General features: G+C 34.5%; 5 protein-coding genes across 5 annotated transcripts; 1 reads left to right on the top strand and 4 right to left on the bottom strand.

Moving 5' to 3' along the window:
* Positions 1 to 4,562: 4,562 nt before the first annotated feature.
* On the bottom strand, positions 4,563 to 7,660 carry LOC133790336 (G-type lectin S-receptor-like serine/threonine-protein kinase LECRK3). The gene has a single exon (XM_062227941.1). The coding sequence runs from the start codon at positions 7,421 to 7,423 to the stop codon at positions 4,982 to 4,984; it is 2,442 nt and encodes an 813-aa protein (XP_062083925.1). The 5' UTR covers positions 7,424 to 7,660; the 3' UTR covers positions 4,563 to 4,981.
* Positions 7,661 to 10,101: 2,441 nt separating this feature from the next.
* On the bottom strand, positions 10,102 to 12,994 carry LOC133790335 (G-type lectin S-receptor-like serine/threonine-protein kinase LECRK3). Its single transcript, XM_062227939.1, has one exon. It carries the CDS (start codon positions 12,737 to 12,739, stop codon positions 10,319 to 10,321), a length of 2,421 nt encoding a protein of 806 aa, XP_062083923.1. The 5' UTR covers positions 12,740 to 12,994; the 3' UTR covers positions 10,102 to 10,318.
* Positions 12,995 to 14,719: 1,725 nt separating this feature from the next.
* On the bottom strand, positions 14,720 to 17,602 carry LOC133790334 (G-type lectin S-receptor-like serine/threonine-protein kinase LECRK3). Its single transcript, XM_062227938.1, has one exon. It carries the CDS (start codon positions 17,336 to 17,338, stop codon positions 14,939 to 14,941), a length of 2,400 nt encoding a protein of 799 aa, XP_062083922.1. The 5' UTR covers positions 17,339 to 17,602; the 3' UTR covers positions 14,720 to 14,938.
* A 323-nt stretch (positions 17,603 to 17,925) lies between these two features.
* Positions 17,926 to 18,303, top strand: LOC133789666 (G-type lectin S-receptor-like serine/threonine-protein kinase LECRK2). Its single transcript, XM_062227446.1, has one exon. It carries the CDS (start codon positions 17,926 to 17,928, stop codon positions 18,301 to 18,303), a length of 378 nt encoding a protein of 125 aa, XP_062083430.1.
* Positions 18,304 to 18,820: 517 nt separating this feature from the next.
* Positions 18,821 to 21,407, bottom strand: LOC133789665 (G-type lectin S-receptor-like serine/threonine-protein kinase LECRK3). The gene has a single exon (XM_062227445.1). The coding sequence runs from the start codon at positions 21,405 to 21,407 to the stop codon at positions 19,002 to 19,004; it is 2,406 nt and encodes an 801-aa protein (XP_062083429.1). The 3' UTR covers positions 18,821 to 19,001.
* Between the last annotated feature and the right edge of the window lie 1,308 nt (positions 21,408 to 22,715).

The raw sequence follows: 22,715 nt of genomic DNA, 5'->3' as shown, positions 1-22,715 counted from the left end.
CAAAGTTTTCAGTATAGTGACTTTGATAACTTAGTTACAATTTTGGATGAGAAATAGAAAGAATAGAGGATATAAGTTTTTTGACTTATTCAATCTCAGTACACATATTCATCGCTAATGACTATCATAATTATTGATAATAGTTTTACAACCCAATTGTCCACAATGATTAATCTATAATGCATACAAATTTTGAGAGATATCGAGTATTTATCACTCTTTTGTTAAGATCTCTCATGCATTATTATCTTGAGCACAGTCTTCTCAAAGTTTTGACTCATCAAAGTTTGAAAGCTTTTATGTTTTAGAAAGCTTTATAGTGGAAAACACCTAAGGGATTAAACCATGCATGCATAATGATATGAAATCAATTTTTTATGTGTATTGTTTCTCGAAGTGACAAGGACACAGCAAGACTGGTAGATAGTCTTAATTGTTGTACTCCATGCATCTTGGTTTGATGGTTGTTATTATATTTGAATGTCTCTCAGGCCAAATTATGTGTAGTATACATATCCTATCGATATGATATCATACATAATTTATTTGATTGCCTATTGCATGCTGGAGATTAATATGGTGTTTGTTGATTATATTGGTCCAAGTGGGAGAGATATTTGAATCTTGTATGGACTAATATAATCACAAACATAATTCCATATTCACGACCATGTTAGTTGTTTTTCGAAAGAGACAATGTGAGATAAGTCTTTCACAGCAACACTCAAGATACTAAGACTCAATGGATCATATCGTTTTATTCTGAATAGCCTCATGAATGTTGTGGTTGAATAAGAATTTACATCTAAGGCTATTTCAGAAGTTCTAATATTATGAGGCAATATAGGACATTTCATTTGATAATCTTGGATTTTAATCATATGAGAGAAGATGAACATTTAAGTGTTTTATTGAGAATATCAAGTTTAATATGTATGGCTCTTCTAGCTATTATTTTTTATAAGTATATAAAGTTATCTATGTTGGAGTTTTAAGCTGGCATTAGACAAGGGTTAAAATTTTATTTAGGGAATAATTGGATTTATCCCTCATTTTGTTGCTTTCGCTGTTATTATTGATGACCTACAATTGGCCAGATTATTGTAAGAAACTCCATATGCGGACAAATAAAGATAAAGGATCGAGACAGTTTGATAAACGTGTGATTCCATACACGAGATAAGTTTAATTACATATACCTCTAAATTTCTAATCGATAGTCATTGGTAGTTCTTAATCCTTATTTGGAGAATTGATATGATTATTTCATGATTTCCAAGCTATGATCAAGCGTGAAAGTTTAGGCTTAATCCCATAATAATTGGGAGATTTTCTTGATGGTGGTTCTTTTTAAGAATAAGTTGTTTGATGGTTAAAGTAAGGTGAATTAAAGCCTATAGCTAGTCTCCACTATAACAATGAATTTGTTCATTACTATTATTGAGTTGTAAAGTGGTGACTATTTGGAAATCAATAAATAAGGATGCAAGAACTAAATTCTTGTTTAAAGGACACCCAAGTTCAATGCATTAAATCCATTTTGAGGCAGGACATCAAGATAGTGATTACTGTAATTCTCAAAATAGTCAATTCGAAACATTATCGTTAGTCAACACTATATGAGAGATCAGTGGGAGCAATGATATGTTTATATAGTCACTTGATATAGTACATTGCTCGTATCTTATGATTTTGATCTATTTTGGAGACAAATTAAGCCGTTATTTGATAATATCTGTCAGATGAAGAATTCTTGATAAACCTTGTATGGTCTAAAAATTTAGTTTCTTCGCGATGAGATCAACGGTAGACTGAATTGTCTCATAGTTTGCATTGACTAACTATTGTAGTGATTAATGTTTCGATTTCATTGAGAATCTTTAAATAGTCTAAACTGTGATGTGTTATGAACGGCCTAAAGTCCATGATATTAGTAATGACGAGAGATCAAGTTTGAGATTATCTCACATATATGCTTATTGAAGGCAGCCTAGGGCTTACTCAAGTATACACATTCCTATCGTGATATCTGTTACAGGCATGCTGGATTGGTACTTGAGTTGTCATCCTTATGGTACCAAGGATGTGTTAGCAATCGACAAACCAACATTGTGACATATAGTAGTTGGTTTTAGTGATATCGATTGGAAAGGCTGCATGGATGATACAATCCACTTATAAGCATTCATGATTCTAGGAGGAGCTATTTTGTAATTAAATGTCATATGAACACCTGCAACTTCCTCTCTCATACAAAGTGAGTATAATGGTAATGGAAGTTATATGTGATTAGGTGTTGCATGGACATTGACAACATCTTCGTATGTGAAGGTAGAGTGTGTGGCGTGTTACGAGGACATTGATTGTACATTACAATTGCGATATTCTGTTTCAGTGTTAAGAGTAGTTGACTCTATTGTGAACTTACTGAACTTATGTGATAAATATCGCAATGATATCTATCTCTCGGAACTTGGGGAGTAATATTGCTCCATTAATGATGATGACGTTCCATATGTAGTGAGAAAGTTGTGGAGTCCTCTATTAGTATCATAACACGCACTTACAAACAACATGCTAATGACTACACTGACACGAGTTACCTGAACGTATGTACTAAGAAGTCATTTCTTGTTTGGATTGTTGGGAGCCAAAGATGTATTTGATTAGTGGGAGTCATTGTTTTTCATGTATGATCGACATGTTAAGGATTGCTATTGGTTGTTGAATATATGCATATTCTGGATAACTCTTTGATGTTGTGTGTACACACTTGTTGATGCAAGCCAGTGGCTTAGTCTCGGTGCTATGTTCGAGTGGATCCAGATCAGTAGTTATCATCATGTTTTATGAATCTCAGATGTCTCATTATGTATTATATTTGTGTCATGTCGATACAATATGGTGCATAATTAGTTTATAGACATTATTGTTTCTTGAGATTTCTGTGTATTGATATTGTTGCTTAGTGAGCACATATTGGTGTAATTATGTAGTCCAAGTGGGAGAATGTTAGAATATTTTATATGAACTAACATAATTAAGTGTTGCTCACACAGTGTCGGTATTAGCATGTAATGATAACTATATAATCGGTAATGCATGATATTACCATCGGGCCATAATGGGATGGACATAACGTACTAACATGCTCGGGGCCCATGGACACGCTCTAAAACGTCTTTGGTCAGCCCATTGGGCCAAGACAACTAATTCTCTCACATTGGGCATGTAAGCCCAATTGGCCCATAATTCCTTATATAAAGGGTTGTGCTCTTGATTGATGATTAAGGTGGAATGAGTGTGGCTATGGTGTAGAGAGAATGATAGATTAGTGTTCATTACTCCCAAGCTCTCCTTTTCTCTATATGTGTAGATCAAAGAAGTGTAATCAACATGATTATTAGAGATCAATGTAATAATTGGAGGTACGTATATTATTAAATTAATGCCCTAAATAAAATGTTTTGATCATGGAAATTCATGAGTATGATTTGATATTGATTATTGTTTATTTAGTGCTCATTGTGATTTGTCGTTTCTCCTATGTCACAAGGAGGAGACATGTGTCACAGTGTCAGAGATCAAAAGTCTTGGCCCAAATAGACTTACTCCACAGGAGTAATCTCTTGGCTTAAAATCTCCATTTCTTCATTATTAATAGTCATCTGGTTTGAGAGAAGTAAATTTCCAAGAAAAGAAAAGCTAGTACAAGAAAACAATTACTAGTTGCTCTTTGATCAAACAATGAGTACAATTATAAAAATAACAAATATGAATATGGTCTCAGCTCTCAACTACATGTATTAACATTTACAGATAAAAAGAAAATATACATCTAAATTTTTATTATTATAATTATTTTTGGTAGCTATAGTACTGTAGCTGAAAGTATTTACCAACTAAAAAAATTGGTAGAAAATGCAAAGTGGTATAATTTTAGAGCCCAATGAATCTGCTTTACTACCAAAAAATTTGTTAGCAAATAGTCAAAATTTTAGTTAGTAAATAATAATCATAAAAGCAAAAACTGTGTACATGAAGTCTTACTCTCACAAAGCAATAACAGAGGTCTTTACATATGAAAGGTTAATAACATCATTCCCACAACAACAAATTGTTCAGTATATTTAACTATAAATATAGAAACATTTTTACTAACACTAACTTTGGGTTTTGATTAAGAGCAAAAGTATTCACATAGAATAGAAGTCTTTTTTTTTTAATTTATTTGTAATTTTTATCATTTTTATAGTTTTAGAAAGAAATTATTTTTAAAATATAATTTTTAAGCTTTTTATTTAAATATATATATATATATACTTATGTAATTGAATTTTATTGTTGGATAAGTAACAGTCACCAAATTGATAGTGGCAGCACAGTTGCATGTGGCTTTCTACTTCCAAAGATTTTGCCTTTGGATTTCAACAACTCCAAAATGATCATAAACTAACACAAGTTTTCATAGTTTGTATCCAATGTTGAACTAGCTTGAAGGTGATCTAATTCTATGGCGTTCACATCTTGAAGGTACCGCATTGAGGTATGATATGTTGAAAGAGAAAAACGTACGACTGCTTGAACTTTTACAGATTATGATTTCAGTTCCTTTGTCTGTGGTGATAAATTTAACTTCTGGGTGTTTTGAGTTTGCTTTTGTATTTGGATATTGAGAACCTACAAAAGAAAGACTTTGATATACAAGCACTGTTTACTCTTGCACACCAAGTGTTTGATAGATACATCTTCTACTCTATTGGGTATATTTTCCCAACATTTCAGGCTCTTTAAAAATATATACACCATCAAGTCTCGACTGATTGCATAACAAAGTTCTAGCATTTGTTATTGATTTCAAATATTTATGGGGGATGGACCTATAACTATAGAGGTGAAAATCTACATCACATACATAATTTGTTGAAACTAACACACTATACTATGTGAAGTACACGAACTATTTCATACAGATGTGGATCTATATTGAGCTGATAAATGAGGTTGGGTCTGGAGGAACTGAGACTTCAATAGTTCCTTCAAGCATGAGCGTAACCTTCTTCATTGTGGGTCTCAGTAGTGGATCCTCTTGGATACACCATAATGCAACCATCACATACTTCTCCATGTCTTGTGATGCTTCATCATCATTCTCAACCAGAAAATCAAGTTTCCCATCTGCATAGCAATCATATGCCCAATCAGCCAATATTATTTGGGCATCATCCTTTACATCTTCTTCAACATTCTTTCTGCAGCAAATGAGCTCTAACAACAAAATCCCATAGCTGTATACATCCACCTTGACTGTGACAGGCATGTTTCTAAACCATTCAGGAGCTACATATCCTTTGGTTCCTCTTATTCCAGTAGTGGTTCTAGTCTGGTCTGGCTTCAAAATCTTGGCTAGTCCAAAATCAGAAATTCTTGCTGTGTAGGAGTCATCCAGTAAGATGTTTTGAGGCTTGATATCACAATGTAGTATTTGGGTGCTGCATTCTTCATGCAAGTAAAATAGCCCCCTTGCAATCCCCAATGCAATATGCATTCTTTGGTGCCACTTTGGCTTTAATTGTCCAAAAAGGAAGCTTGCTAGTGATCCATTGCTCATATATTCGTAGATAAGAAGCCGGTGCATCCCCTCATTACAAAACCCAATCAGCCGTACCAAATTTTTATGATTTGTACAACCAATAGTAATTACTTCTGCCTTGAATTCTTGCTCATTTTCTTTCACCATGTGCTCCAACTTCTTGACAGCAACCAAACATTCGCAATTATCAAATGATAGAACCCCTTTGAAGACACCAGCAAAAGATCCCCTTCCTAGTAGCTCCTTGAAACCATTGGTGGCCTTTTCTAGTTTTGCATAAGTGAAAGTCTGCAAATTCATGTCTGGTAAGAATTGATTTTGCTTAATCACCTTTGATTTTTGACGAAAGCGAAAAAGAACAAAAATGGCTGCTGCAAGTAGGACATTCATAAATACTGAGCTGCTTAAAAGTACTGATCCAACAAGTACCAGTGTAGATTGATCTTTCTTTTTTGAATTTGTGCCTCCTGTTTTTAAAGTAGAATTGTTTATTCTTATTTTAATTAGAGCTTTCCCACCCAAACTCGGGTCTACCCTCCCATTTGAGAGAGGGTGTCCCTTCTTCCAACATCGACCATCTCTGAAAAAAACAAGAACACAAAAACAATCACCAAGGCAAGCCCTCCTGCAAAAGTCCTCGTTCACCATTTGAAATTTCTCGTAATCAGTCTCAGGCCAGTCTGTGTTTTCCATGCTAATAAAATCAAAATCATCAGCATCTCTTGAATCTTCATCACAACTTTGAGCTTCAAAGGCCTGTTTGCAGCCTTTCATCTTATCACTTGGATCAATGAAAGTGTAACTATTTGGGCAGTGGCAACTTGGTCTCTGATCATTTCCTAGCACACAGTAGCTGTTGTACCCACAAGCTCCACTTCCTCTTCCTTCTCGAATTGCCAAGCATATATTGGAAGGTATGGAGGTTGATGATTGAGTCCATGTCATATTCCACCCACTAGAACTTCGATCATTCTTCTTCGGGTACACATATTGCCTAAGAACACCATCGTATTCAAGAATAGCCCTTTGGTAGAAATCTTGTGCTGCATTATTGTTTGATGTTAACATGTCTAGTATGGTACCATTCTTCGCTTCAAGGTATATATAGCCTGATTGATTGAAGATAAGTTGAAAGCCACTGTTCTGAGTGCTGCTTTCTGATTGATTGAAGATAAGTTGAAAGCCACTGTTCTGAGTGCTGCTTTCCCAATAAGGAAAATTGGGGGTGTCAAGTGGAAAAGTTCTTGTGTAAAGTACTAGATTTCCATCTGATTGTAGTATAAAATGGTATCTTCCACTTGAATAATTTGTTTCCGAATAACGAGCAACAAGCTTCATGTTTTGACTCAAAGTTTGCCCCACCAACAATGTGTCTGTTGGTTTATTAAAACTCTCCCACAAATTGGCAGAGTTGTTGTTTGCCAAGACAAGATTTCCTGTGTCAAGCATGGCCCCATATGCAACATCAATTCCTGAAATACCAGAAGCCCAAATCTGATTGCCTTTGGAGTCCTCAAGGACAAGCCCAAGTTTTGTCAACTCAACTTTCGATCCTTCTTGCACAAGATTTTCTCTATTGGCTGACCAGACAATAGTTCTCTCTGGTATTTTATTGAACCAGATGGCTAGTAGGAAGCCACCTTTTCCAATTTGCTGGAAACCAAAAGCAAAATCACCAGATGGTGATTCCCAAAACAAGCCATTTTTAGCTGCGGTAAGAGGTGAGCCTAATGATATGTTTCTTTGAGTTTGGGCAGTGGAGGAGCATATCAGCATAATGAAAAGAAGAAAGAAGTAGATAATATATGGTGGTGGTGGTGGTAAAGCCATGGTTTTACAGTAAGTTTCTGAAGTAATTAGCCATATGTATGATCAAAATTCACCCATGGACTTGTTTTATCAAGTGAAAACAAAGCTAGGATAGAGCAACTTGATCTATGAACATGTTATAGTGCCTCTAAAATCATATATTTAACGAGAGGAGTTAGAATTGTATGAGCTCAAAAATCAGGGTTAGATTTCACCTTACATGTTTAGTTTTATTTTGGTTGACTTGTGTTTTGTCACTACTCGCTACTACTCCTTAAAACACCACAAGCAATGCTTCGTAATCTTCTCAGGTTTCTCAGATATGTTATTATAAGGAAATGTCACTCTTGACTTACTCAACCATTGAAGTTCAGCCATTGTTGCAGTCTGTGTGGTCAAGTATACAAATGTATTTATATATAGAGATATATAAATACCAATTGAGGGCACCATTGGATCTCTTCTTGAAAATGTTACGTTATCATTTTTAACTCAATACCCTACAAAGTCTTCATTACAATAAACTTCATTATATTATTGGAGTGGACAACATAAATAATAACAATTACTATTATTATTGTATTTAGAAAAAGGAAAATTTAATTGACTTAGAACCTTATGTCGTTTGTTGTTTGTCATTTGTGGTTTTCTCTAATGATCACAAACAAAAGACACGTGTATCAAAGGTCAAAGGTCTAAGACTAACTAGACTTATTCCAAGAAAGACTAATCTTTTGGATTAAAATCTCTTCATTATTTATAGTTATCTAATGCTGGTTTGAGTGACAACAAAAGAAAAATTAATAAAGAAACCAAATAATACCTGTTCTTTGAACGATGAATACCTTACAAAAAATCCAATTTATATCTAAAATATAACAAATAAAAATATGGTCTCAGCTTTCAACTGTATATATTAATTTTTAGGGATAAAAAATATATATGTCTAAACTATTATGATTATTATAATTTTTGTTGCATAAAATTAATATTTGGTAGCTATAATACTTTGGCTGAAAGTATTTACCAATTAAAAAAGGTTGGTAGAAAATGCAAATTGATTTAATTTTAGAGTCCAACAATCTGTTTTACTTCCAAAATTTATTAGAAGATACTTCAAATTTGTAGTTAGTAGAATAATTTTCAATACAACCAAATGTAATAGTAGGGACTAGATATTCTTGTAACAAAAAAAAAAATTGACTTTCAATTAAAAGTAGCATCATCATGTGTTTGAACATTGTTGTAAAGCAAAATCTTTGTATTTGAAATCTTATTCTCACAAAGCTATAAACTTTTAATAAAGGATTTTGCATATGAAAAAGGTTAGCATTATTCCTACAACATATTGAGAAAAGAAATAAGATCACCCAACAATAGGTATTCTACTCCATCCTTTAAAATATCTCCCTAAAACACACATTTTTTCTATTTTACCTCTAAGTTTTACATTATACCATACATCAGATTCTTTATATATTTCTTTACATCATTTAGCTAAATATTATAAAGAAAGTGTATTACAAAATACATCACCAAAACATAATTTGTTTATAATTTACCTCAAACTTTTACATTATACCATATATCAGTTTCTCTATTTTTTTTCTCTACATCATTTAAATATTATATTTTTTAAAAATATTTTATTCATTTTAAAAAATAAAATAATTAAATATAATAATATCACACTCATATATATACAAAAGTTTATAAAAAAATAATAAAATATTTATAGCTTGATAAATAGTATTTCACTACAGAGAAATATTATTCATTTAGGTAAAAAAATATAAGTTTACATCAGCCATTTTAATACTATTTAACCATTTTTTCTATAAATTATAAAGAATAAGACATTTTTATCTCCTTTATTATGAGTGCTCTAATAATGTGAACTGTGTCTACTAAGTAAACCCAATATTTTAACCAACACTCTACTATCTGTGCAATAATCCAACATTGAGGTTATGTTTAGTAGCAAGAATATTCACAAAGAAGTGTTATTTTTTTTTTTTTAAATTAAAAAATTAGGTGGTATTTGGTAACACTTAAAAAAATAGTTTTTTATTTAATTAATTAAAATTTTGACAATTAAACATAAAATTGTGTTTGGTAACTCTATTTTTATTTATTATTTTTAAAAAATTTAATTAAAATTCATTAAATTTTAAAATTAGAATTTTTTCATTTTCAAAATTTTTTTAAACAGTTTTCAAATTTTCATTTTTTTTTCTTCTTCTTTTCAAATCAATACGTCATTTTGTATTGTTAAACAAAAAAATAAAAATAAAAGTTATCAAACACATTTATTATTTTTTATTTTTAAAAATAAAAAACAAAAATAGTTACCAAACATATTTTTATTTTTAAAAAATAAAAATAATATTTCCATTTTTATGTTTAAAAAAATTCAAAAACAAAAATTTTACCAAACACAACTTTAGTTTCTTACTATTTTTTTCTTCTTACAATCTTAAACAATTTTATTTTTAAAATATAATTTTAATTTTTTTATTATAATTTTAAAAGATATATACAATCTTTAATGTGTTACTTCTATATCACCTCATTTTTTCGTTAATAGTGGCTCAACTGTCAGAGCAGGGGACAGACAAGGCTGCACGGTGAGTGCTATTGTATTTGGATATTGAGAATCTGCAAAAGAAGGAACTTCAAATACAAGAGCACACCAAGTATTTGACGAATGCATCTATTATATTAAGAGTATTTTCTCAACATTTGACTCTTTTAAAAACGTATATATCATCAAGCCAGGATTGATTGCATAAGAAAGTTATAACATTTGTAATCGTATTCAAATATTTATGGAGGATGAACCTAACCTATAACTATAGAGATGCAAATCTATATCACGTACATAATTGGCTGAAACTTATTGCATATAAAAGTAGATTATATTGAACTGATAAATGAAGTTGGATATGGGGGAACTGGGACTTCAATAGTTCCTTCAAGCATTAGCACAACTTTCTTCATGGTGGGTCTAAGTGATGGATCCTCTTGGATACACCATAATGCAACCATCACATATTTCTCCACCATTTTCATCTCTTGTGAGGCTTCACAATCATTCTCAACTAGAAAATCAAGTTTCCCACTTGCATAGCAATCATATGCCCAATCAGCCAATATCATCTGGGTATCATCCTTTACATCTTCCTCAATATTCTTTCTGCAGCAAATGAGCTCTAACAACAAAATTCCATAGCTGTATACATCCACCTTGACTGTGACAGGCATGTTTCTAAACCATTCAGGAGCTACATATCCTTTGGTTCCTCTTATTCCAGTAGTGGTTCGAGTCTGGTCCATCTTCAGAATCTTGGCTAGTCCAAAATCAGAAATTCTTGCTGTGTAAGAGTCATCTAGTAAGATGTTTTGGGGCTTGATATCACAATGTAAGATTTGGGTGCTGCACTCTTCATGCAAGTAAAATAGTCCCCTTGCAGTTCCCAAGGCAATTTGCACTCTTAAGAGCCAGTTTGGCTTTGAAGGTCCAAAAAGGAAGGTTGCTAGTGATCCATTGCTCATATATTCGTAGATAAGAAGTTTGTGTAGCCCTTCATCACAAAACCCAATTAACTGAACCAAATTCTTATGATTTGTACAGCCAATGGAAGTTACTTCTGCTTTAAATTCTTGGCCATTTTCATTCACCTTGTGCTCTAACTTCTTGACAGCAACCATAAATTGGTTGTCGTCAAATGTTAGAACCCCTTTGAAGACACTAGAAGAAGCCCCTCTTCCTAGTACCTCCTTGAAACCACTGGTGGCTGCTTCTAGTTTTGCATAAGTGAAACTATGCAAATTCATTTCTGGTAAGAACCCATTTGGCTTTATCACCTTTGCTTTCTTACAAATGCGAAAAAGAACCAAAAAATCTGCTGCAAGTAGAAGGACATTAAAAAAAACTGAGCTGCTTAAAAGTACTATTCCAGAGAGTACCAGTGTAGAATGATTAGATTGATCCTTCTTTCTAGCATTTGTGCCTCCTGCTTTTGAAGTAGAATTGTGTGTTCTTCTCTTAACTAGAGCTTTCCCACTAAGATAGGGGTCTGACATCCCATTTGAGAGAGGACTTCTCTTCTTCCAACAATCACCTTTATAAAAAGTTACAGCAGCACAAAAACAATCAACTAGGCAAGCCTTCCTGCACTTGTCCTCACTCCCACTCTCACTTGCCATCTGAAGATGCTCGTAATCAGACAGAGGCCAGTCCGTGTGTTCCATGTTCACAAAATCAAAATCATCAGCATCTCCTGAACCTTCATCACAACTTTGAGCTTCAAAAGTCTGTTTGCATCCTTTTGTATCATCATTTGGATCAATATAAGTGTAACCTTCTGGGCAGAGGCAAGTTGGTCTCAGTTCACTATTTATTATACAGTAGCTGTTGAACCCACAAGCTCCACCTCCTGTTCTTTGTATAATAACCAAGCATATATTGAAAGGTATAGTGGTTGATGACCGAGTCCACACCATATTCTCCCCATTAGAACTTTGATCACTGCTCTTCGGGCACACATATTGCCTGAAAACACCATCATATTCGAGAGTGGCCCTTTGGTAGAAATCTCGTGTTGCACCTTTTGATGGCAATGTATATACTATGCTACCATTCTTATCTTCAAGGTTTAAATAGCCAGATTGATTGAAGATAAGTTGAAAGCCATTGTTGGGAGTGTCGCTTGCCGGCCAATAAGCAGAATTGGTGGCGTCAAGTGGGGAGTTTCTTGTGTAAAGCATTAGATTTCCATCTGATTGTAGTATGAAATAGAATCTTCCGCTTGAATAATTTGTTTTCGAATACCGAGCAACAAGTCTTGTGTTTAGACTCATAGTTTGCCCCACCAACAATGTGTCTGTTGGCTCCTTAAAACTCTCCCACAAATGAGCAGAGCTGTTTGCCAGGACAAAATTGCCTGTGTCAAGCATGGCCCCATAAGCAACATCACCTCCTGAAATACCAGAAGCCCAAATCTGATTGCCTTTGGGGTCTTTGAGAACAAGCCCAAGTTTTGTCAACTCAAGTTTGGATCCTTGCTGCACAAGATTGTCTCGGTTGGCAGACCAGGCAATAGTTCTCTCAGGTATTTTATTGAACCAGATAGCTAGTAGAAACCCATCTTTTCCAATTTGCTGGAAACCGAAAGCAAAATGACCATATGGTGATTCCCAGAACAAGTTGTTGTTAGCTGCAGTAAGAGATGAGCCCAAAGATATGTTTCTTTGAGCTTGGGCAGTGGAGGAGCATAACAGCAACATGAAAAGAAGAAAGAAGCAGAGAATATATGGTGGTGCTAATGAAGCCATGGTATCACAGTAAGCTTTTGAAGTAGTTATAAATATATCTATATATGTGTGTGTGATTGATAAGATTCTCTTACTTGTATTATCAAGTGAAAACAAGCATATTGAAACTTGTACTATGGCTTAGATCACCATTTCAACAAAGCCTCTGCAATCATATACTAATGAGATGAGTTGATATGTGTGTGTCACATCTCAACTGGGTTACACTGCTCATGTGTCTGAGGTCAAGTCGAGTGTAGGATGACTTTGGAATACAACCCCTTCTATATGTTTAATTCAACTTTGGTTGGCATTGCTCATCTTATTCATTTATTCTAAAGAAAAGTCTACTTGCGTACTATTAAGGGTAGTCTTAATATGGGTGGTGGGACTATATAAATATAAGCCCTATCGGGATAGTTTTTAGTATTTTCGATTTTTGAATAGTTTTTGACGCGATTTTTGTTATGACCGTATATATTGTAGTTATTTAGAGCATCAGCGTGATTTTTAGAAAATTTTGAATAATTTACAGTACCGAAAATTTGGTTCAAACATATTGTTGTACGCATGACTAATCTTTTTTATGCGCATGGAAAGCAACATATTTAAACTTGATTTTTGGTATGGTAAACTATTTGGAATTTTATGAAAATTTACAAGATGCTCTAAATAGCTACAATATACACTATCGACAAAAATTACACCGGTAGAAAAATTATCAAATAAATATATGCGAATTTTTGCTATCGGGTGTACGAAAAGTCTTTTTTTTTTTTTTTTTTTTTATAATCTGAGACACTCATTGAATGAAAACCCCAAAGTCAAAAGTCATTTTTGCTACTCATATTTCATTTGACTTTTGATATATGGGAAATGTCTTCTTGACTTGACTTGACTTGGTCAAGGATTTTAGTGGGTCTCAAATTTATAAAATGCTATATTTATAGAATATACTTATTTGGTACATGTGTTTTTGCAAAGTATTATTTTGGTATTTTCTGTTTTCAATAATGCTCATATCGTATTCTGTATTTTAAAATCGTACATATTTGGTATCCTAAACTCAGATTTGATAGATAAAATTTTGTCAATATGATCAAACTGTCATCAGTTATATGTAATTATGTAATTAAATTTAAATTTATAACTAACATAATTGACAGCAGTTTGATTAAATTGACAAAATTTTATCTATCAAATCTGAGTTTAGGGTACCAAATATGTACGATTTTAAATTACAGGGTACCGTATGAGCATTATTGAAAACAGAAGGTACCAAAACGATACTTTACAAAAACATAAAGTACTAAATGAGTATATTCCTTTTTATAAACAAACCACCCCCAAATTCACTCATTTTTCTGATTAGTATATAGCACGGTGAAAATGCTAATTCTTTTCAAATATAGCTTTTATATTCCAACTAAAAAAAGTTGGTTGAAATTGCAAATTGATTTAATTTGAAAGCCGGATGAATCTGTTTTGCTAATAAAATTTATTATAGCAAATACTTAGAAATGTGCAATTAGTTTTAGGAATTAGATAATCTAGTATTAAAAAGTTAAATTGAAACCAGATAAATAATTATTTGTAAAGCAATAACTATTTATTTGAAACACAAGCACTGACAGCTCTTGCACACCAATTGTTTGATAATCTGTGTCTGAGAGTGGCAACCATTTGTGGTATTGTTTTATCTCCTTGATTTCTGTTTTCCTGATGTCTCACCTCACTCTTGAAATCTACCCCAAAACATAAGCAGCCCACTTAGCTAAGCTAATTTTTTATAATTTGGTTGGTAAGAGCTACTCTCTTTGGTATATTTTTTCTGCTAATTCTTTTGTTATGTTTTGCTGAAAAAGAAATAGAAAACTAAAACTTGGTGTTTAACAAAGAATGGTATATAATGATTGTACTGTAACTTTATATGAATCAAGAGCAGTGTCATGTATCTACATCTTCTACTCTTTTAAAACATATATATCATCAAGCCTCGACTGATTGGAAAAGAAAGTTGTAGCATTTGTCACTGTATTCACTTGTTTGAGCAAAAATCTATAACAATTAAAGTTCAATAGGTCATCACATATATAATTTGTTGAAACTAACACTCACTATGAACTACAAGAACTATTGCATAAGACAGTTGTAGCATTTGTAATTGGCTGAAACTAACACACAATATGAAGTACACAAATGATTGCATACAAAAGTAGATTATATTGAACTCATAAATGAAGTTGGGTTTGGAGGAACTGAGACTTCAACAGTTCCTTCAAGCATTAGCATAACTTTCTTCATGGTGGGTCTAAGTGATGGATCCTCTTGGATGCACCATAATGCAATCATCACATACTTCTCCACCTTTTTCATGTCTTGTAATGCTTCATTATCATTCTCAACTAGAAACTCAAGTTCCCGACCTGCATAGCAATCATATGCCCAATCAGCCAATATCATATGGGCCTCATCCTTTACATTTTCTTCAACATTCCTTCTGCAGCAAATGAGCTCTAGCAACAAAATTCCATAGCTGTATACATCCACCTTGGCAGTGACAGGCATGTTTCTAAACCATTCAGGAGCTACATATCCTTTGGTTCCTCTTATTCCAGTAGTGGTCCGAGTTTGCTCTGTCTTCAAAATCTTGGCTAGTCCAAAATCAGAAATTCGTGCTGTGTAAGAGTCATCTAGTAAGATGTTTTGAGGCTTGATGTCGCAATGTAAGATTTGGGTGCTGCACTCTTCATGCAAGTAAAATAGTCCCCTTGCAGTTCCTAAGGCAATTTCCACTCTCAGGTGCCAATTCGGCTTTGAAGGTCCGAAAAGGAAGCTTGAAAGTGACCCATTTCTCATATATGCATAGATAAGAAGTCTGTGCAATCCTTCATTACAGAACCCAATTAGCTGTACCAAATTCTTATGATTTGTACGGCCAATGGCAGTTACTTCTGCTTTGAATTCTTGCTCACTTTCTTTCACCGTGTGCTCTAACCTCTTTACAGCAACCAAACATTGGTTGTCATCAAATGCTAGAACCCCTTTGAAGACACTAGCAAAAGCACCCCTTCCCAGCAACTCCTTGAAACCACTGGTGGCTGCTTCTAGCTGTGCATAAGTGAAAATATGCAAATTCATCTCTGGTAAGAATTGCTTATGCTTAATCACCTTTGCTTTCTGACCAAAGCGAAAAAGAACCAAAAAAGCTGCTCCAAGTAAGGCATTCAAAAAAACTGAGCTGCTAAGTACTGATCCAAGGAGTACCATTGTAGATTGATCTTTCTTTCTGGCATCTATACCTCCTGCCTTTGAAGTCGAATTGTCTCTTCTTAATTTAATTAGAGCTTTCCCACCATCATTGGGGTCTACCTTCCCATTTGAGAGAGGACTTCTCTTCATCCAACAATCACCATCTCTAAAAACTGCAGCAACACAAAAACAATTTCCCAAGCAAGCCTTCCTGCACCAGTTCTCATCCACCTTTTGAAAATACTCGAGATCACACTCAGGCCAGTCTGCATTTAGCATGCTATTAAAAGTGAAATGATCAGCATCTTCTGAATCTACATCACAACTTTGAGCTTCAAAGGTCTGTTTGCAGCCTTTCATCTCATCATATGGATCAATGAAAGTATATCCATCTGGGCAGTGGCAACTTGGTCTCTGGTCACTTCCTAGCATACAGTAGCTGTTGTACCCACAAGCTCCACCCCCTATTTTATTTAGAATCTGCAAGCATATATTGGAAGGTATGGAGGCTGATAACTGAGTCCACGCCATATTCCACCCACTAGATCTTTGATCATTGGTCTTTGGGTACACATATTGCCTGAAAACACCATCATATTCAAGAATAGCCCTTTGGTAGAAATCTTGTGTTGCATTCGTACCATTTGATGATAACATGTGTAGTATGGTACCATTCTTAGCTTCAAGGTACATATAGCCAGACTGGTTGTAGATAAGCTGAATTCCATTGTGTGTGTTGGTTTCCCAATAAGCAAAATTGCTGGTGTTAAGTGGGAAATTTCTTGTGTAAAGCACTAGATTTCCATCTAATTGTAGTACAAAATGGTATCTCCCACTTGAATAATTTGTCTCCGAATAGCGAGCAACAAGCGTCATGTTTTGACTCAGAGTTTGCCCCACCAACAATGTGTCTGTTGGCTCCTTGAAACTCTCCCACAAATTGGCAGAGTTGTGGTTTGCCAAGACAAGATTACCTGTGTCGAGCATTGCCCCATAAGCAACATCAGTTCCTGAAAGACCAGAAGTCCAAATCTGATTGCGGTTGGGGTCTTGGAGAACAAGCCCAAGTTTTGTCAACTCAACTGTGGATCCTTCCTGCACAAGATTCTCTCCATTGGCTGACCAGACAATAGTTCTCTCAGGTATTTTATTGAACCAGACAGCTAGTAGGAACCCATCTTTCCCAATTTGCTGAAAACCGAAAGCAAAATCACTAGATGGTGATTCCCATGATGACAAGTTGTTGTTGGCTGCAGTAAGAGATGAGCCCAAAGATATGTTTCTTTGAGCTTGGGCAGTGGAGGAGCATAACAGCAACATAAAAAGAAGAAAGAAGCAGAGAATATATGGTGGTGCTGATAAAGCCATAGTAGTGTTAATGTAAGTTTCTAAAGTAGTTGTAACTTTATATATATAAATATTTGTGTGTGTTATTGATCAGATTTGCTTAGCTTGTATTATCAAGTGAAAACAAGCATATTGCAACTTCTATTATGGCTAAGATCACCATTTCAACAAAGTCTCTCAAGTCATATACTAATGAGAAGAGTTGATGTGAGTCACATCAAGACTTGGTTGCATTGCTTGTTGTGTATGAGCTCAAGTCAACTATCAGATCACCATCTCTCTATACGTGTAATTCAAATTTGGTAGACATTGCTCGTCTTATTCATTTAATACGATTGGTGTGACTTTATATATCTTGGAAATAGGTCAACCATTAAAGTTCAGTTATAGCTGCACTATGTGAATAAAACTAATCAGATTATACTGTAGTCAATTTTTTTGTGAAGGCCATAATTTCTTGCAATTTTTGCCCGTTCTTTTTCTTTTTATTTATTTTATTATTTATTATTTAATTTAATGGGTCATTTTTCTTTTAAAACGACATTTTTTTATTAAAAAGACAGTCTCTGAAAAACGACAATTTCCTTGGCAAACGACAAAATATATTGATGTATACATACAGTTTTGGTGTGTTGCTGCTTGAAATCGTTTGTTGTCAACAAAACTTGGAAGTGGAAGAAAATTTAACTGAATGGGCTTACGAATGCTACACTGATGGCAGTGTGGAATCTCTAGTTGAAGATGACATGGAGGCTATCAGTGACATGAAAATGGTGGAGAGCTTTGTGATGGTTGCCTTTCAGTGCCTGAATGAAGACCCATCTTTAAGACCCACCATGAAGAAAGTTATGCTGATGCTTCAAGGAATAGTTCAAGTTTCAGGCCCCCCACACAATCCTGCAACTTCAATTTTGTCTTTTGAAGAAACTAAAACTATAAAATATAATTATCATTACCATATTGATACAAAGAAATTGAAACCTTAATAACCCTTGAAGCATTTTTGTACAACATTCTCCATGGTGGATCTCACTGAAGGATCCTTTTGAATGCACCACAACCACATTGACTTACCATAACCTTATTTCATTGCAGGATTTCAAGTACTCTCTTTATAATCATATGCTTTTGGGGACTTGTTGCTTGTTCTTTTCTTAGCAGAAAAACACAAGAAGAACAAAACAATTACAAACCATCAACAGATCAAATAACACAAAAGCAAAAGATAGCAAAAAGAATCTGTAAGAGTGAGCTGAAACACTGTGCACATGAGCATTTTCTTGCTATTGCCAAATATGCCATCTTGTCTTGTTGTAGGGACCAATCAAAGCATATTTCTATGCTTTGTTTATGGCTCCAAATTTCAACCCATTGCCAGGCCTGCATGCTTCATTGTTTATAATTTTCAACACAATTCATCTCATTTATTATCATGCAGTTTAAAGCTGCAGAAAAAGCTACATGTCTTGCATTGATTATCATATGAATATATGATACAAAACATACAAAACTAAGGTTGTGTACATTTCATTACAAACCAATTCAGTACATTCATGAAATATTGTGCATACATTTACATTTCAGACCAGAACATCAAATCTAATAAAATGCACAGAACTTAAAATATCATTATTTATAATGAATCAGTTTACATCATTCATAAACAAGGGAATCAAACCAAGCTTCAAATAATGGAACCAAACAGAAATGGACTTGGAGGAGCAGAAACTTGAACAATACCTTCAAGCATCAACATAACCTTCTTCATGGATGGTCTTAGAGAAGGGTCTTCTTGAATGCACCAAATTGCAACTCTCAAAAACCTCTCCAAGCTCTTCATGTCTTCAATGGCCTCCATATCACTTCCAACCAATACATCAAGTGTTCCTTCTGTGTAACAATCATAAGCCCAGTACACTAAAATTGCTTTTTCTTCAGCTGCAATTTCAACATCAACATTTCTCCTACAACAGATGATCTCAAGCAGTAACACCCCAAAGCTATAAACATCTACTTTCACAGTGATTGGCATGTTGCTAAACCATTCAGGAGCAACATAACCCTTTGTTCCTCTAATGGCAGTATTAGTATGACTCTGGTTCATCAACAAATGCTTTGCCAATCCAAAGTCCGCGATTCGAGCATTGTATGACTCATCAAGAAGTATGTTTTGAGGCTTTATATCGCAGTGGATGATCTGAGTGTTGCACTCTTCATGTAAGTACAGAAGTCCTCTAGCAACTCCCATAGCTATTTGGATTCTTTGGTTCCAACTTGGTCTCATGTCACCAAAAAGAAAACCTGCTAGAGTTCCATTGCTCATGAACTCATACACCAGCAGTCTTTGCTCTCCCTCTTCACAAAAACCAAGCAATCGAACTAGATTCTTATGATGTGTATGACCAATCACATTCACTTCAGCTTTGAATTCCTTTTCACTGTCCTGAAATGCTCGATCAAGCTTCTTAACTGCAACTTGGTCATTAGTATCTTTCAAAGTTCCTTTGTAGACAATGCCAAATGAACCTCTTCCAAGTTCTTCCTTAAAGTCATCAGTTGCGTCAGTGAGATCTTTGTAAGTGAAACATCTTAAGTTGAAACGAGAAACTTCCCTGTCAGATTGAGGCCTTGTAACCCGCTTCTTGTAAATGAAAAAGAATCCCATGCTAACTCCCCCAAGCAGCAGAAAATTGACAAACAAAGAAGTACCTAAGAGGACTGAGCCTGCAATTATTATAACATTTTGGCTCTTTGTCTGTGAAGATGAAGAAGGATTCTCAAGAGGAAAATCAGATTTCCTAACTTTGATGAAAGCCCTTGCCTCAGCATTGGAGTCAAGTCTCCCATTTGTGAGAGGTAGCTTTTTCTTCCAACAAGTATTGTTCCTAAAAATTGCAACCGCACACATACAATCATTCAAACACGTTTCTTTGCATTTGTCTGTTTCATAAGGCTGAAGTACCTCATAATCACCCGTTGGCCAATCAATATCTTTGATCTCTTGAAATGTGTACAAACTATCAGCTGAACTCTTTGTCTCTTCTTCACAGCTTTGAAGAAAATTTGGTTTGCAGCCTCTATACTCATCATCAGCATCAAGTAGAGAAAACCCTCTTGGGCATTCACAAACTGGCCTTTTATCTACATTTAGTCTACATATTCTATTATAACCACAAGCCCCACTACTTCCAAACACAAAACTCTTTATGCAAATATTATCTGGTATGGACCAAACAGCAGACCAACTATTTTCCATAGTGGGATTCTTGGGGTGAGAATACTTAGTAAAAACACCATCAAAATTAAGAGTTGCTCTATAATAATAGTCTGCACCAGAAACATTCTCTGCTCCACTTAGCGTAAACATTTCATTATTCTCTCTCAATACATATAAACTACCTGATTCATTAAACACAAGTTGCTTACCAGGATTTGAAGAGTTGGTATTAGTAGTACCACTTGTGTAGTAATTCGCATTGGTAAACTCAGATGGTAAGTTTATGCTATCAAGCACAACATTCCCATCTTTCAGCAAAAAAAGCTGAAATCTTCCTCTAGAAAAGTTGGTACTTGAGTCCCTTGAAGAGACTACATCTCCCTTTTCCAATACTTGTGTTGGTAGCAAAGTGTCAGTGGGGTGACTAAAACTTTCCCATATTTTCTCCGAGTTTCTATTGACAAGAACAAAGTTACCAGTATCATTGAAAATAGCCATATCTACCTGACTTATAATGGGGTCAGAGTTCCACAGCTCTTGGTTTCGAGGGTCAGTGAGCAATAAACCACGGTCTGCAGTGAGCTTTAATTTGGACCCTTTTCGGGTTGGATTGTTGGGAGTTTCTGCACTCCATACTACTGTTCTTTCAGGCAATTTGTTGAACCATATGGCAAGCAAGAAGAGATCTTTATTGTCAGAAAGTTGCTGAAATCCCAAGGCAAAGTCACCTGAAGAAGAAAGCCATGAGAAGGCTTTATCACCAGCTGTGAGAGTGGCATCAATACTGACAGTGCCACTGTTCTTTTGAGCCAAAGTGGTAGAATGTTTGAGAATTGAGATGCTAATGATGAGATAATGAAGAAAGGAAAACATTTCTGAAGATAGTTTTTAGGCTTTGATGCATGTAACAATTAGTTATATATATGTATATGTCCAAATATTATTGACTTGAGGAAATTATTGTTTTGCAGTCTAGAGTATTAATGTGGCAAAAGATTAGAGGAAAGTGGTTGTATGATTTCAAAGGGTGGTTGTATTGAATTTGAATTTGATTGCTTGTTCTTGCCAAACATGTTATTACTTTTGAACTTATCAAAAACTTTGACTTTGCCTAACATCTGTACTGTATTGTAGAAATGGCCACTGTGAAAACACCACGTGAAGCTGAAACGAGATTAGATATATTTGGAGTGAAAATAACATTAAACAAATGTGAACTTTCTGGTCAGATAGTGAGAGTTTTGCTAATATTATATAACCCAAATCACATCATTTTTATATGGGAAGTAACAGAAAAGGAATTCAACTAAGTCTGCTACAGCCACCTTAAAAACTTGCTAATGGTGGACCATGAAAGCATGATGTAATAGGAATATTTTCATGCAATTTTGACAACTTAGTTTCTTATCTATTTTAAATAATCCGATATTGTGAAATTCATAATTTTCTAAGAAAATCAATAAATTTTTTACAGAAGACTGCTATATATGTGGAAAAGAGAACAAGGAGCAAAATACAAGAAACTAAAGAGCTAGACCAAAGTTCTTTAGTTCTAGAACAAAGATGTGGAAAGTTAGATTTCTTGCTATATGGACAACAGCTTTGTTGTCACAGAAATTATGCAAGAATTTCAAACTATGGTACATCTAAAATCTTTAAAATGGCTCACGGCTATGGTACATCGCAAATATTATATATATATATATATATATATATATAAGTATAATGGAATAACCTGAAATATGAGTCCTAGAAAGTGCCTTAACCAGAGGGCATTGTCCTCGAGAGAAAATGCAGTTAGTGTCAGAACCGCCGAGGTGTAGTAATAGAAAAGGAGCCCAAAACGCTCATGGGTTGCCGTTGTTGTTGGTTTGGGTGGTGTTGTTGGTATTGGTTAATTTGGTTTGGCTGCTTGAGATTAAGACAATGGCAAAAGCAGCAGACCAATCAGCTAGCAAATAAGTAGACCAAATAAGGGAGATTAGCCATACCTTGTTGGTTCTCATCCTCATTGGTGCAAAAAATATCAAAATTATTTGAAGTGACAGACTTAACATCATCAACATCTGGATATTCCACTCCTCCCATAACCTATTCAACCTTTCAGGAGTTAGGATGTTGCAGCTGCTGACCATTGTCGCCTCTTCCTCTTCTGACTTGGATCAACCAAAGTCCTAATTA

Source organism: Humulus lupulus, chromosome 7 (assembly GCF_963169125.1).
Source record: "Humulus lupulus chromosome 7, drHumLupu1.1, whole genome shotgun sequence".
Lineage (NCBI taxonomy): Eukaryota > Viridiplantae > Streptophyta > Magnoliopsida > Rosales > Cannabaceae > Humulus > Humulus lupulus.
The sequence above is the reverse complement of the archived record's forward strand: the minus strand, read 5'-3'. Positions and strand labels throughout refer to the sequence as shown.

Coding starts and splice junctions, on each gene's coding strand:
- LOC133790335 (XM_062227939.1), bottom strand. CDS start 12,739: ATGGCTTCATTAGCACCACCATATATTCTCTGCTTCTTTCTTCTTTTC.
- LOC133789666 (XM_062227446.1), top strand. CDS start 17,926: ATGTATACATACAGTTTTGGTGTGTTGCTGCTTGAAATCGTTTGTTGT.
- LOC133789665 (XM_062227445.1), bottom strand. CDS start 21,407: ATGTTTTCCTTTCTTCATTATCTCATCATTAGCATCTCAATTCTCAAA.
- LOC133790336 (XM_062227941.1), bottom strand. CDS start 7,423: ATGGCTTTACCACCACCACCACCATATATTATCTACTTCTTTCTTCTT.
- LOC133790334 (XM_062227938.1), bottom strand. CDS start 17,338: ATGGCTTTATCAGCACCACCATATATTCTCTGCTTCTTTCTTCTTTTT.